Here is a 16,716-nt window from a genome sequence, read left to right on the forward strand (position 1 = left end):
GGTGGGGGGAGTTTCTTAGATATAATATGTGTTTAAAAAATTTTTTTAGTATAATTTCTTTTTTATATAATTTAGGGGGTCCAATGACACGTCATTTTTTAATTAGCCGTTTTGCCATGTCAGCGCAAGTATATTACACACTCTTCACTTTTTTTGCGCAAGTGTATCACACACTCTTCATTTTTTTTTTGTTGATTATCAAAAAATGTCTAATAGGAACAACTTCTGAATAGGTAAAAGTGTTCAACAACTACTAGCCTTAATTAAAGTGTCTAAGTAAATTATGCGAACAACTTTAAAGGGTCGTCGATGACTTGAGTCAATATCAGTTATATATATATCATTTATGTAGGGTTTAGCCATGTATAATACAATATTCTCTCAGTTCCTCTCTCGATCTCCTCCCCTCTCCTCTCCTCCCGCTCAATCTCGCTCACCTTTCTCAATCTTGCTTGTCTATCTCCTCCTAATATATATTCATTTTAACACAAATCAATTTGTTCTATATTTTTTCCTCTGAAATCCACAAAAAAATACAACAAACATAAATACATAGCAAACCAAAGTGTATTAGGACTGAAGTTAATCGTAGTTCTGAAGCTTTTGCTTAATCTTTTTGTGCTTATCGCGTTTTCTCTAACTTTAGTTCAATATTTTGATTAAGACGAAAAATCTATTTCTAAATTTGGATTTTTTTTGTTCATGTTATTATATCTTTGCTTCATGATCTTGGTTAAAAAGTTTTATGGATCAATTTATCATACCAATTTTCATAATGGTCGAAATCAAAATGTTTTCATCTTTTTATTTGATTGTGAGGAAACTTTATATTTCTATCAAATATGTAGACATTCTTGCAGTACTTTTGTTTGTGAAAGATCAATGCTAACGGGTTTGCTATCGTAACCACTTTTTTTTCATGTATGTAAATAAAGAGTGACGAAACTTATTTTTATTCAGTCATAAATACTATTAAAGAACGAGAGTTAACTTTCGTCTTATGAATGAATAAAAGACTCAGAAATTTAGTAATTACGAAGTATTTCATGTTCTTATCATGTGGAGGTAGAGATCTTAGAGCTTGTTTTGGAAAAAGTCTGGACTCGAGTAATGTACATCAATTGGCAACTAACCTCTAAACATCTAAACTTGTTCCATTGTGTTAGTTGAACACTTCAAAACTTAGAAAATAATCATCTACATACTTATAATATTTATGTCACATCAACGTTATGTGCCCATAAGATACAGTGGAAAGAGTTGAAGTGTCTAGTAGTTGAAGCCAAATTAATGTCTATCTTTTCTGAAGAAACGGTAGTACATTGTCCTTCCCATTTTTTGGTATAAATTTTGCTTTACGTTTTTTCCTCTTTGTATACGGCTAGGCCGTTCCGGAGGTCTCAAGTTTGAAACCTCTCGCCAAAAAAGGTTTGCTTTTTTTGGATCGAGCTCGTCGTATCGGGCTTGCTTAGTGCAGGTTACCTCTCCTGTGTGATTTACGAGTTATTGCAGGGAATTTTACTCTGTGTGCATCCATAGAGATAGTGGCTGCGGATTTCCCTTGCCATAAAAAAAATTAATGAAGTTAGGCCATTCTCACTTGTGTCCCCAAGGTAGCTACGATACGGAATCTTAGTAGTCTAGTTGGTTAGCTATTTGAACTCTCGTTTTGATAGTGAAGGTTTAATTTCGCTGCATTGTGATCTGCTCTCCATTTCCCCTACCCCGACACCCAATTTAAAATAAATAAATAAATACTCTCTCTGTCCCAATTTATGTAGCACTTTTTATTTTTCAAGTGTCAAATAATTTAGGTTTGACTATTTAAGTTTTGAAATGTGAAAAATGCATGACACATAAATTGAGACGAAGAGCAAGGAAACTACGAAAGCAGGGGAACTAGTATAAAAGAGTTGGGCTGTTCTCTGCCCTTTGGCTAAAATAAAGTGAAGTATATCTGTTCTTACCAGTTTAATATCTTAACGCGAGCCATCACCTCAAATGATATTAACTCATAAATTGTACTATATATGAGTACATTTCAAAAGAATCTGCCTAATATACATGGTTGAAGACGAATGCAAATGATTCAGTTGAACTCACAGAACCGGCCCTTTAAAAGCAACAAGTAATTAGCATTTAAGAGTTTTCTACGATCGATAACACCGTTCCCGAACGGGAAAATAACAATGAAAAAGAAGGCATAGTATGCATATGTTGTTAAGAGACTCTTAAATGAGCAAATAAAATCTTGCTATATCACTAGATCCTCTCCTTCCTAACTTGCTAGTTACAAAAACCTCATAAACCTGAACCAAGTGAATAAGCATCTAATCCGAATTCTCCTCCGTCTAACATGGCTCCATCTTGATCCTGCATTTTTTCAAACAAAATCATTTAGTACGTTTACACGCCAATGTCTGAGTTATGTTGCTCAGACTCTTCGAAGATGTCACTGAGTGCTTGTCGGATCTACCAAAACTGCATTTTGGAGGATCCAACACAGCTGTGACAACATTTTTTGAGAGTTTTAGCAACAAAGTTAGACAGCAATAAATGAGTTGATTTCACAGATTACTAGCTGAGAGTCGAGTGACCATTTGAGAAATCAACCCACAACAAACCGACATAATAATGACCATTAATCTTTGAGAAGAAATAACTGAGAGTATTCAAAATCCGTGCTTGTAAAAGCAAAGGGGACTAACTAAGAAAGAAGTTGAATCTAACATAGAATTATTCAACTGAAAAGAGATGCATAAGACAATGAGCTTAAAAGTTGAAGGCAGCAATAGATGCATTAGGTGTTGATATTGATCGATTCATACAAACTAACAGAAACATTAGGATCAGACCTACCTTTAACTCATTTAGTCTTCTTTTGTTAGTATAAACATATTTCAGCAGTAGACCATATAAACTATTTCTCAGACAGGCACAGTGAAGCTCGAAAGCATAATTCTGTTCAAAAGAAAAGCTTTCGTCTTCCCTCATGAGAGCAGAATTGCCTCTACAGCACACCCTAGAAGTTACTTTTCATTATTAAAGGTCGATTTTATGGAGAATTCCTATAAGTTGAGTCATAAATATGTGAAGTAAACAAACCTCACTAGTATACATCCAAGACATAAAGTTCCTCAAGTGATAAGTAACTCTAGCAATAAAAGGTGCTCCAAGTCCAAGTTGCCACAGTAGAAGACAATCGGCAATGCCATTTAATGGTGTTTTTTACTCCTCTTTTGTGGTGGCGGTAGAGAGTGTGCAGGGTGGTTTGTAACCCTCTATAGATCTCTTTTGGTGTTGGTCACAAGGTAATACAGCTATAACTTAATCACTCTCGATGTCATACAAACAAATATATTTTTGAAAAAAAAAACTTATAAACATTTATTTACACTAAAAAGACCACCAAGTTAAGTAGCATCCTTTCTTCGAGAAAGTTTATCTGATCTATCACCACCAGAGACCGCGGGCTCAGGTCAAGTATTTAAAAACAGTAGTACGCTCAGCTGCTATTCAGGTCTCAAAATTCTTCTTTTTTAAAAAAAAAAAAAGGTGTGGTGCTTAGGCCAGCTTGTGCATACCTTGTTTGAATCTATGACTAAACTTCAGAATAAAAGCTTGATAAATAAGACACAGACCAAAAGAGTTCGCTTACCCGTTTCATTTCACCCATAAGATCATCAAGGGAGCCATAGCCCTGAGGAAGAAAGCCAACTTGTTGCTTTGTTGTCTGGAAGAGGTAGTCTTCATTTGTTTTTGTCCTCGAGTCATGAGTTAATTTTTCACTTTCACGATTGTGTATGTGCATTGAAGAACTACCATTTGATATGCAGTTCAAAGAAGTCTCCACCCTTGTGCAGAACATATCATTGCTTTGGTCCATAGGATGAGTTAAAGAGGCCATTCCACCATTGCTAGAAACTTGAGAGCTCATGTTACCAAAAATATTGTTTGAATTGTGGGAATAATGTTGGTTCTGATCTGGCCACCTTTGGCAGGTTGCTTGGTTCATAATCTGAACAGCACCCCCTAAACTTTCACGGCATTGTGTTTCTCCTCTTGAAGCTTCGAAAGGTACGGAAACTATGGTGGAGGTTGAAAAATCAACAGGGTTGTTCTGCAAATGAGGGCCAGTTGAAGTATCATTGTCTCGTACTCTGTCTTGAGGCAAATGGCTGTTGCTGAAAGGTTCATTTAACGGAAAGGAGGTTGACTGGAACTTCAGAGGCTGGAGAGAAGTTTGCCAATTCTCGTTAGAATATCTATCATGGTCCAGAAAATTGGAAGAACCACTTACACCAGTGTTGAAGGCCTCAGAGCTAAAAGAGGCTATGTTGAGAGAAGTCTGATTTCCAAATCCCATCCCCGTCAGTGGTTGCTGGGAATTTACTTGAAGCAAAATAGGATTATTTGATACATTGGGCATAGAGCTGTTTGCGCTACCAACCAATCTAGAGTTCGTGAATGTACTGGCCACTGTATGCAGTCCTGACTCATCCAAAGGATTCAACTCTCCTATGTGGGTGGCACACTTACTCTGCTGCAGTTGATCAAGCTCCAAAGATGCAGGAATCCCTTGGAACAAATTAGCATTCTGGCTTGCAGGTGGAACATTTGCGTTAAATTTCATCAAGGCATTGAGGGAGTTATTACTCAAATTTTGACCATGATTCGGTTGGAGAATAGGTGTAGATGCTAGATTGCGAAGGCTTACACCAGAAGGACTATTTAGTCTGCCAAGCATGCCTCCTGATGCATATGATGATGATAAGCTAGCTTGACCGAACCTACCTGATCCAGCCAACGTTCGAAAACCACCAAGCCCGTCCAGTGAACCCATTCGCATGTATGCAGAATCTTTACCCCCTAATGCAGCGGCAGCCAAGTTGGCTTGCTGGGCATCTGCCGCATTGATCCTTTTCAAGAAGAGCCTATACTTCTGTGGCACAGAACAAAAGACGAATTAAAATTTTAGACCTTTGTGCTTTTACCAAAAAGTAGAGGACACGAAGGCCGAAGGACGGACGACTCCTGCAACACCTTTGTAACAACAACAAACCAGATCCCACAAGCAGACCTTACCCCAACCATGGGAGGTAGAGAGGTTGTTTCCAATAGACCCTCGGCTCAAGGAAAAGCATATCAAAACAGATCTGGAACACCTTTGTAATCGTTAAGACAATATTGGAGGAAATAATCTAGCTTTAGATTTATATTGTTTCCCTTCATTATATATCCACATGCATATTTAAACATGAAATGTTCGAATGAGCTAAATAACATTTGTGAAAACACAGCAAGAATTATATCTTTCCTAAGATGTAGCAAGGATATATGATTCTTCCTATTCTTGGTACATTCTTTTAACATTCACCTCATCCATTTTCACATCTCACAAAAGGTCTAGCCGAAACTCCTAATTTAGTAAAATATAAAGAAACAGGACTCAAATGCAAACATAGGGAATTATTAAGAACAAAGAGAGTATAATGCCTGGAGATGGCTCGCCACATTCTCTCTTGTAAGTCCTTCAACATTCATCAGATCAAGAATCCTCTTAGGCACAGCTTCTGCATCAGAAACATTATTGAGAAATAAGTCCATTAATATGGGAACAAACATAAAAAAAATAGACGAAGAATCTAAGATAACCACATCAATGCTAAAAAAAACTCACTTTCAAGGCCTAACTGATGAACTGCTGTAACAAACTTCTTGTGAAGCTCTATAGCCCAAACTACACGAGGTTTCTTCTGAGTTCCGGGATCTTCATCATCATTTCCATTTTCATCGCTTTCATATTCTTCATCCTTCCTTTTCTTGTTAACCTTCCCGTTTTGATCTGCATTACCTGAAACCTGTGATCCTCTTTCGCCTTCTCCTCCTCCCTGGTGAGCCTTGTCTTGATCATCAGACTTGTTTTGCTTCTTAGGCTCAACTTTCTTTCTCCTTATTACATGTTGCCATATATTCTTTAGCTCCTCAAGCCGGACAGGCTTCACCAAATAGTCACAAGCACCGTGAGTTATTCCCTTCATTACAAGTTTGCTATCACTGTTTGCTGACAACACTGGACAAGAAAAGGTCAATGGTCAAGAAACGAAATAAACTTTTAACGGATTAATTTGATATAAGCAACACAGATCTTCAAGTCTTGATTCAACAATATTTTATCTGACGGCAGCCAAGGGAAAAAACAGCAAGGACAGATAAACAATTAAGATAATGAAGGTATTTATACTTATGACGGGAAGATCCATCTCGAGACCAACAAGCTCCAGAAGTTTAAAGCCATCCATATCAGGCATGTGGACATCACTGATCACCAAGTCAAATCTATCTTTGTTTTCCCTCAACATCTTCAACGCCGTTCTTGCCTGACTCGTCGTAGTAACTGTGAAACAACAGACCATTTTCAGAAAATGCAAGTTAAATTTTGATTGGGGATATAAAAACATTTCAGTCGGATGGAAAGAACCGAAAATAAATGAAGGAAATCAAGCCAGGAAGTTTCGAATCTCCCCATAAATTTACAATGGTACACATAGTTGAACTCCAACGCTGTCATGAACAACTACAAAAACTACACCTCAGTCCCAAACAGTTGGGGTCGGCTATATGAATCTCACTTATACATTTAAGTTCACATCATATAATCACCATACTAAACTAAATAGAGCTAAAATATAAGTTTAACATACGTATGCATGCACATACGTATGCGTGCACATACACACTCGCACACCAAAGCTGTCATGAACATCTCAGAGAAAACTAGGCTTCAAACCAGACTATCCAAAACAAAAGTACAAAATGGAGAATTTCGACTTGATTATACTCCATAGTTAAGCTGTACACAACAACATCTGCGCCTCAATCCCAAACAAGTCGGAGACAGCTTTCCATTTAAGCTCAACTACACAGTCAAGTTGAAAAGGCCAAAATCAAATTAAAAGAACTTGAAGATTCTTTTTTTTATTTATGACTTCCATGGTTGAAAAGACATAGGGTCTTCCCGAAACAGCCTCTCTACGTCCACGAGGTTGGAGTAAGGTATGCGTCCACCCTACCCTCCTAGACCCCACTTGTGAGATTACGCAGCATATATAGCTGTTGACTTTCATTGTTGAAAAGCAACAATCCAATTTAAAGGGAACATGAACCATGCATGAAGAGGAAAAGCAATATTAACAGCAATTGAGAAACATGAAAAATCTTGGAACTATGAAAAACAAATTCTAAACCTTTTTTTTCTGGGAGTTGAAGATCTAAACTTCTCCTTATAAAAGTCTAAATCAGAACAAAGTTCTGTTTTTTTTTCAGAATGGAACAGAAAACAACTTCCCAAACAGCAGAAATTGCAAATAGCATCAAACTGAATCAATTCAGAAACTTTACCAACTAGTCCAAATTGATAAACCAAAAAAATGAAATCTTTAAGCAAAAACACAGAAAAAAAAAAACAAAAATACCGTGATACTGGCATTTCCTAAGCAGTCCATCCAACAACTTCAAACAAATTGGGTCATCATCAACAGCAAGAACCCTCATACCAACTGGAAAATTATCATAGTTTTCCCTTTCACCACCCATATTTCCTCTAATTTCCTCCACAGTCATTTCAAGAACCACAAATTAAACAACCCCACAAGATAAAAAAAGACCACCCAAACAGAATCTGAAGAAAAAGATTACAACTTTAGCACAAAATCACAAAAGGGTCACTTTTCAAGAATCTTTCTGAAAACCCCAGATAAGATAATACTCTGAATATATCAAACAACTGATGAACAAGAAGAAGAAAAACAAAACAAAAAAAGAGATCTTTAGAAAGAAAGAGATAAAAGAAAAAGAAAAAAAGAAACAAGATTGGAACTTGGAGTTATAGTAAGTAATGATGGTGATTGGCCAGAACAAAGTGAATGGTTTTCAACTCAACAATACACCAAATCATATAACTTTTTTTAAGTCATTACAACACAACCCCACCCCCCTTAAACTCTTCTTCACCATCAAGACCTCAACTTTTTCTCTGTGTTTGTCTTTTGCTTTTTTCTACCCACCCCCACCCCCTATACTCTCTTCTTATCACAAAAAGACATTGGTAATAATAAAAAAATGATTTTTTTTCCATTTGTGCTTATGTTATATATGGACATAAAGCTATTATGTTTTATACAGTTGCCAGTTGAGTGAATATATATTTTAGTCTTCTGTGAAGCTTTTTTTTTCAACTTCACTCTTTTTTTTAAACCTCATATATGGGAACCAGAAGCATGCTTATTTGGAACTGAGCTTTTTGTAGGCTTTTTAGAAGTTATCACATGTGACTCATCTTCATCTACATTATTCACATTTCAAGATATCTTAGCCTTCCATTTTGGATATTCAGTGTTCAAACTAATCTTGACCACTTTATCTCTTACACTCGGTAAATAACGTATCGTATTGTATTGTATATTATATTGTTTGAATGAATATGACGTTTGAATAGGTTGTATCATTACATATTGTTACATAATGTTACACGCTAACGGTTTGAATGATAACTCTATCAGAAAAAGTAGGATACATATAGAGCTTGTTATAATATATCGTATTTTTATTGTCTTAATGAATATGACATTTGAATAGATTGTATCGTTATCGATCGTGACATAATTTGGATAATAAATAAACGGGAAAAGTATAGTATAGGTAGAACTACTACACAAAGGTCGGGTAATACTAAATAAAATAAGATAATTATTTTAAATAATAAGTAACTATCAAAATGAATATGTTTTTATTTTAAATTACAATATAATACAACGGATAACAACCATCCAAACAAGGTGTCAATGATGGATTTCTGAGTTTGAATTGAAATTTAGTTAGACTTTGGACATTTTTGCTAGATATCGCTTTATCTTTATTATAAAAAATTTTGTTACGTAAGTTCAAATTTAATCTACATCTGATCAGAGATGAAAAATTAAGAAAAAAAAATCTTATTAAATTGGTTACATGCTTAAGTTTTTTTTTTGGATCTTACTTGGATTTATCTAATCTAGAAACATTGCCAAGTGAAAACACAATTAAAGAACAATAGAAAAGTGAGATGGTTGACTTGAGAATATATGGTTTATACACTAAAGTAATTTTTTAGGACTTTTTTTTTTAATCTTAAAAGGTACTAAAACTTTAATAGAATAGGGAATTCATGAAGAAATATTTTCTAATTAATAATAATGATTTAGTACTTGAATGCTAATGATATTTTTCCTTTTGTAGTTGTGTTTTACAACTTTCATTTCATTAGTTTCTTTGATTTGCGTGATTTAAGGTTTTATTTTTTTGAAATTTTTTAAGGAATTGACTTCACGTTAATTAATAAATTAATTGATTAATTAATTATATGAGTAGTCACCCCATTAATTAGTACAACATTATTATTTCATGAGAAATAGGGGTCTACAAAAGAAAATAAATCATTGATTATTTTTTCCTTTTTGTAAAAAAAGAAAATTTTCTATAGAATGTTTCGATAAAAAGAATTAAGATTTTTAAAATCAAACTTGTAATTCATAAATCAATTATAAAATTAATTTATTGGTATGAATTTTCGAATTATTGGCTGGTGAATAAATTAAAATTTTATGCTAATTAATAACTTATCGCTTACTCAAAAAAAATTTATTAAGCAATTAGTTGACCCATTAAGAATTATCATACTTAAATTCTATAAAGGAAAATTGCATACAATAGCAAACTAATAACCTAAAATAAATGGAGTAGCTAGGTTTGATTTAATTGTGCTTCATAGCAAACGTTTGCAAAAAATTGTCATGCGTCTCTCTCCCAAATATCTGGCTCGTCACTCTTCTCCAATCTCTCGCTCGCTTCCTCACTTTTTATCCAAACACAAGTGTATAAAAATTGTTTCTAATTGTATAAAGCAGAGAAAATTGTATAAATATATATATTTTTATTCCCCTCTCTCCACTCTTCCAGTTCTCGCTCGCCACTCTCCCATATCTCGCTCGCCACCCTCGCATTTGTCACTTATACAAACAAAAGCGAAATGTATAAATTGCGTTTTTGTTTGCATAAAGTGTGAGAAAATTGTATATACAAATGCAAGTACATATATTTTCATCATATACACTTATAATTATACAATAAAGATACTCTTCTGTCCAGTTTCTTTTGCCTTTCTCTCTTTCTCGTTTTATACAATTTTCAAATTGTATCTATTTTCTCTGTTTCTCGTTTTATACAATTCGATTCAATTGTATATTTCTTGTCAAGTCTCTTTTGTCTTTCTCTCCTTCTCATTTTATACAAATTTAAATTGTATATAATCATTCTATATACTTATAATAATACAATTCATTTTATACGCTTCGTTTTTATACAGTTCTCTGCCCAAGTGTCTTTCTTTTTCTTGTTTTATACACTTCGTTTTATACAATTTGTTTCAACTGTATATGTATAGCGAATTATACAGTATCTATGTTTGTTATGAAGCACAATTATGCAAATTTTACTATAGCATATAAATATAAATTTTTTATTTGCTATACGTGGAAGTTATAGAAAGTACATATTATTAACTCTAAAGCCCTATTTTGTATTGAAATAATAAGTTGTTGTACACATGAATATTTGTACAAATAAATGCTTATTGCACGCATCCTCAAAATTTATTTCATGTTTTCTGTTTTGTGATTTAATTATAGAATTAATAGTTTAACTAGTATTGAAAAAAAGATATTTTGTTTGATGGAAATCAAATATATTGGTAGGAGTGAAAGTGAAAAAAGGGAACACTTGTGATTGAGCGAATACAATTGGGGGTGTAGCTATCCCTACGAATCGGACACCTTTCGTCAAAAAATAATGTCGTATTAATAAGTAAATGATATACGAAGTGATTAAATAACAAATTTTGAACATCATTAAGAGAATAAGATTTTGTAGCCCATGATTTTAGATACCTTGAAATAGTCCTAAATGATCATCTCTTTGAATCTCACTAGCGATATTTTTTTCTCACACCCTTCGGGCTTCATGAAATTCCTGATTCCGTCATTGAATACAATCATCTGATAATTACTAATTTGATGTTGAACCAATCAATATTCTATTAAATGACTAACAAATTAGTATATTTAGAAATCAACATCTGATAAATCATACTGTTAAACGTAATTATCCACCAAATCAATCTGATAAATTAAATTGTTAAACATAATCATTCACCAATCTATCTAATAAACAACTCAAAAAGAATACTCTCAGTCGCTTTTAGTAAAAAAAAAGTCTTAATTTCAAGCATTGAAAAACAAATTATTAATGCTTTATCCCAATAAAATATTTTTTTTGACAAAATATAAGTTTATCAAATTTGTAAGTATTGAATATTGAGGGAAATGCTACAACCATTTTCGCACACATTGTTAGCACAATGATCACATTGGAAGATTTTTATTGACAATTATTTGACTCATAATCCATTTTATTTGATTGAGAGTAGTATTAAAAACATCTTTAAATTTAATGTGAATTATTTATTTTATTTTTAAATTATTAACAATTTTGAAAATATTCATTTATTTAATTAACTGAATTTAAATATACTATTAATCTTGCAATATGAGTAAAATAAATCCCAGAATTCTCGTAAAGTTTAGGGATATTTTCAACACATTTCTCAACTTTCTATTAAGAGCGTAATGCTCCTGCGAGAAAACGAGAGGACTTGCCTTGTTATGTGACAGATCTGGAGTGTGTCTACGTTTAGTTAGTCAAGTAGAGGAGTGATTATACGTTTATCAATAATTCAAAAATAAAACTAATAATTTATGCTAAATTCAGGTGTTTCTGATACTTTTTATATTTAATAAATTTTATAATATAATATAATGTAATTCTGTATTTATTTTATGATCGAAAAAATCATATAAAGTTGTTTTTGGAAGCTTTCCTGATTCAAGAATAATGAATTTTCCCATATATCTTTTTACTTAAACAGTAAGTTTAGTTCTGTGCTCAAATTTCATTAAAAATGTTTAATTTAATTAGGCACAAATTATAATCTATGTTTATTTAACTGATCGATTCGAATTAATTGAGTTTTGTTTTGAATTGTTTTAGATTTTTCCATTCAATGATATTGGTTGTATTGTTAACTTTCAAAATTTTATTTTCCTTCAGATCAAATTTATATAACTTCTAATTTATTTTTTCTTTGGTTACAAAATATAATATTACATAAAAGATGACGATGAGTCTAATATAGAATTTCTTATTGATTTATTTTCATAAATTTCAAAGGCATAAAATTATTCACTTGTATATGTTGCATAAATTTTAGATACATTGAATCTTATCTAAATTGACTATTTTTTTTATATTTCTTTGTTGTAAAGAATAAAGTTGATATAAAGAAAAACGTACGCAACGTTTTTTCTAATTATTTTATTAAGTTATAAAATTTATTGTTAACGTGTTGCTAAATACTTCATAGTTAGCCCTTTATAATTCATTATTTTCCTTTTTTGGTTGAATAATTTATCATTAAATAAAATTAAAACTTTTTGTTATTTTGTGCCAGAGTTTATTAGTGACAATAGAATTAATTTAATGAATATTTATCTAACCAATTTAACCAAAGTAAAAGTTGCATAAAAGGTTAAGCACTAGAGATAGTAACTTTTTATTTTATTTTTTAAAAAACTATATGGTACAATGAACTATTAATTAAATAATTTAATAATATCATATTGGTCAACCATGTGCCACCAATTGATTTGAGAATCAAATTCATTATATTCAACATTAACTTAATCAATCCTCATTATGTAATTATTAGGAAAAAAATTCAAATCTTCACTATAACATAATTTGGTATGTTGTTAATGATAGTGTGAAAACAATTGTTAAAATTATTATTTAACCAATTTTACCATGAACATTAATCTATAATATTCATACACATTTTTTTTTTTGGTCAGACATACATATTTACAATTTTAATAGGAAATTTTAGAGGTGCGTAAATTTAAAAATTAAGCAAAATATATGTACATGTTGTTTAATTTATAATAATAAATCGTATTAATGAAATATGACTAGTAAATTTATATTTCTAAAACTTGTATTTCTAAGTTAGCACTAATAAATAAATAAGCTATGTTTTTCAAAAATAAAATTTAAAAATTACGTTACAAAAATGTGATTTAACCCCTTATTTTTCTGAAATTAGTATGTAATTAATGCAACATCATACATAGTTTTGTTTACAAAATTTAATGGATGTTCCATGTGAAAAAATAAATATAAACTCAATAAATTGTTTAATATTTATTCAAATCTAGTACTAGCTGTAACAGACTAGTTCTAAATTATATTTTTTATTTATAATAATAATATGACAGTTGAAATGATCTTTTTTGATACTTCAACAAGTACATTTTATTTTTTTATGTTATTATTTTATTATTTTAGACATGTACAAGTGATAGATTGAAACAAATCCCCTTTAATAAGGAAACTCAAAAAATTCTTCAGGTGTAAATTGTCGAATTCTTTTATATTCATATATAGCTTTGGGTGTTATTTCACTTTTTATTGATAATTATTATATTAAAGTAACATAATAAAAGTAAAAATTCTTTATGACAACTTAACTTTAGGGATAATTGTATATAATAATAAACTAATAATCTAAAATAAATAGAGTAGGTAGAGTTTGATTTAATTTTGCTCCATAGCAAACGTTTGTCAAAATTTGTCAGTCGCCTCTCTCTCAAAAATCTCGCTAGCCACTCTCCTATTCTCGCTCCAATCTCTCGCTCGTTTTCTCACTTTTTATACAAACACAAGTGTATAAAAACTGTTTCTATTTGTATAAAGCAGAGAAAATTGTATAAATACATATATTTTTGTTCCCCTTTCTCCCCTCTTCCAGATCTCGCTCGCAACCCTCGCCTTTCTCACTTATACAAACAGAAGCGGAATGTATAAATTGCGTTTTTGTTTGTATAAAGCGTGAGAAAATTGTATATACACATGCAATTACATATATTTTTGTCCTACACACTTATAATTATACAATAAAAATACTCTCCTGCCCAGTTTCTTTTGCCTTTCTCTCTTTCTCGTTTTATACAAATTCAAATTGTATTTAATTTCTCTCTTTCTCGTTTTATACAATTCGATTCAATTGTATATTCCCTGTCCAAGTATCTTTTATCTTTCTCTTTCTCTTTCTCATTTTATACAAATTCAAATTGTATATAATCGTTATACACACTTATAATCATACAATTCGTTTTATACACTTCGTTTATACAATTCTCTGCCCAAGTGTCTTTCTCTTTCTTGTTTTATACACTTTGCTTCAACTGTATATGTATAGCGAATTATACAGTTTCTATATTTGCTATAGAGCGCAATTATGCAAATTTTACTATAACATACAAATATAAATTTTTTATTTGCTATATGTGAAAGTTACCCTTAAATTTATTGCTTGCAAACTCAATTTATACATTCAAGTTTCAACATTTTTTGCGATATGAGTTGTTGTTTTTTTATAATTATGCATGATGATTCAATATAATTTGGAAGCATAATCTACAAAGTTATGCATATTTAAAAATAAACATATTAATCGTTTAAATAAATTTATTCACTCGTGATATTTGAGAAGATAATTCTTTAAATACATTAATTTCACTTGTCATACTTAAAAACACATTTTTCTCTCCTTTGTGTGTTGAAATCACGATGGTTTAGACAATTCAATTAAATATTTAAGATGAATATACATGTTTGGCATGATTTACATTTTACATGTCACATATATATTTCTTTATTTGTAATTTTAAAATCATAAAGATCCAATATGATTAGTAAGAAATTCATCTAAGTCAACTAAAATTAATATACTACTTCATTATTAAGTCATATTATTCTGTCAACTAAAAGAACGATTGATTTTTTTCATGCCAAATTAATCAAATTATATCACAAGTCAAATTTTTTCTCCGATTATTAATTTTGTTCAACGTTATGGTTTGAATTGTACATCACTACTCACTATGTTGAACATATTCATATTAATTTGTCATGACTTACATTACCGATACGGCGATAACGGTGTAATTTTAATATCCAAACTTTTTTTCATTAAACTTGAAAAGAAAAAGTTATATTCCATTTTGTGCAAATCATCCCAATTAGGCCCATGAGAAATAGCCCAATGGATTGTGAAATTCGAGTGGGCCGCACCGCCTCTGGCCCATACTATATATAAACACCGGCGTCAATATATTTTCGGGTCATCTTCAATATTCCTCTCGAGTCATTTCTCTGCAGCTAAACCCCTGCGGCTTTAGGTTCCAGAAACTTCGCTCATCGATTCAGGTTTGCGTTATATCCTCTTAACATTGTTATTAATTTTTAATTTAATCATGTTTTTTGTTTGATATTGCGTTTGTTATGTGTTTGAATTTTGCTAATTGTTTAATTTCGTTTTTGTTGAATTTTTGATGTTGTTAATAGTTATTTTGATCGTGTTTTATTTGATATTGAGTAGGAATTTGAACGAATTAGTATCGGTTAAAGTTCTACTGATGTTAGTAGCTACTTGAACCGTGTTTTGTTTGGTATTCTGTTTGTTTTGTGTTTGAATAATTTCGTTTTTGTTGAATTTTTGCTGTTGTTAATAGCTACTTAAAATCATGTTTTGTTTTATATTGAGGTTGTTTCGTATAGGAATTTGAACGATTAGTATTGGTTAAACTTTACTGTTGTTAGTAGTTACTTTTGTTTGATTTGTGTTTGAATTCAGAAAATCACTTAATTTTTTGTACTGGTAGGATTAGTCTATTTAGTAGTAGGAGATTGTTTTACGAGAGGGAAATAGTTCTCATTCTTAATATGCTTTGTTATGTTTTGTCACTTTGTGTTGTAAATAAATACTTTTTCTGACTCTTCTTTAGTTTTAACTTTTAGGTTTAGATGTAAGTAAATGAGTTCACAGTATTATGATCACTGTGTTTGCTAGATGTTGAACTCAAGTGTTTCTTGATAAGTGATAGGAGTAGTAACTTAGTAATGCTCAAAGTTTGATTTTTTTCCTTCTTTATAGTTGCACAGTATTGGCTAGTTTGCCCATACCTCGACTATTCCATTGGGAACCAGCCACCTATACACTAGTATAGATATCAGGTAACTCAGCTTACAGAACCTCGATGTATAGGAAGAAATCACCTTTTGTTAGGATCTGAAACCAGTCTTCACTTTATTGAGCAACTTATTTAAGTTCAATGATTGCATACATTTAATAATGATCAAGATCTTCTTAGACAATATGCAAGCAAAGGGCTCTTATAGCCTGTCCTAGGAAAAAGGAATCGGGCAAGGGGATGTGTTTATAGGTGTTCAAAATTGAGAATATTTAATCAATGAGTCTAGTGCAGTAAGTGTATGGACTTCATATCTGTGGACTAGAAGGCAGTAGTTTCATCATTAAAAAGAAAGCGCTTCTGAAATTCTGACTGTATGAAATGGGTTGAAGTAGGTTCACAACTCAAAAGCACTCGAACTTCTTGCTTTTCTGCGCTTTGTGGTATTCTGCTTATCATCAGTTTCTGCTTGCAAAATGAAATGTAGGATAGTAAATGTTACCTGTCCCCCCCCCCCCCAAAAAAAAAAAAAAAA

The 16,716-nt window shown here is 31.6% G+C and overlaps 2 protein-coding genes across 2 annotated transcripts in view; one reads left to right on the forward strand and one right to left on the reverse strand.

Annotated features, from left to right (window-relative positions):
- Positions 1–2,068: 2,068 nt before the first annotated feature.
- LOC107007537 (two-component response regulator ORR24-like) lies at positions 2,069–8,226 on the reverse strand. Its single transcript, XM_015206202.2, has 6 exons — positions 7,476–8,226; positions 6,245–6,397; positions 5,681–6,073; positions 5,497–5,573; positions 3,659–4,942; positions 2,069–2,373 (listed from the first exon to the last, which is right to left on the reverse strand). The coding sequence occupies exons 1-6, from the start codon at positions 7,621–7,623 to the stop codon at positions 2,302–2,304; spliced, it is 2,127 nt and encodes a 708-aa protein (XP_015061688.1). The 5' UTR covers positions 7,624–8,226; the 3' UTR covers positions 2,069–2,301.
- A 7,094-nt stretch (positions 8,227–15,320) lies between these two features.
- The window catches only part of LOC107005527 (PHD finger-like domain-containing protein 5B), a 3,339-nt gene continuing 1,943 nt past the window's right edge, over positions 15,321–16,716 (forward strand). Inside the window, exon 1 of the mRNA XM_015204141.2 lies at positions 15,321–15,417. The gene's annotated coding sequence lies outside the window, so the exon portion shown is untranslated. The remainder of the gene's footprint in view (positions 15,418–16,716) is intronic.

Source organism: Solanum pennellii, chromosome 12, assembly GCF_001406875.1.
Source record: "Solanum pennellii chromosome 12, SPENNV200".
NCBI lineage: Eukaryota > Viridiplantae > Streptophyta > Magnoliopsida > Solanales > Solanaceae > Solanum > Solanum pennellii.

Coding starts and splice junctions, on each gene's coding strand:
- LOC107007537 (XM_015206202.2), bottom strand. CDS start 7,623: ATGACTGTGGAGGAAATTAGAGGAAATATGGGTGGTGAAAGGGAAAAC. Junction 5,574..5,680: donor TCATCAGTTAGGCCTTGAAA/GTGAGTTTTTTT, acceptor TTTCTGATGCAG/AAGCTGTGCCTAAGAGGATT. Junction 2,374..3,658: donor TTATGGGTGAAATGAAACGG/GTAAGCGAACTC, acceptor GAAAAAATGCAG/GATCAAGATGGAGCCATGTT.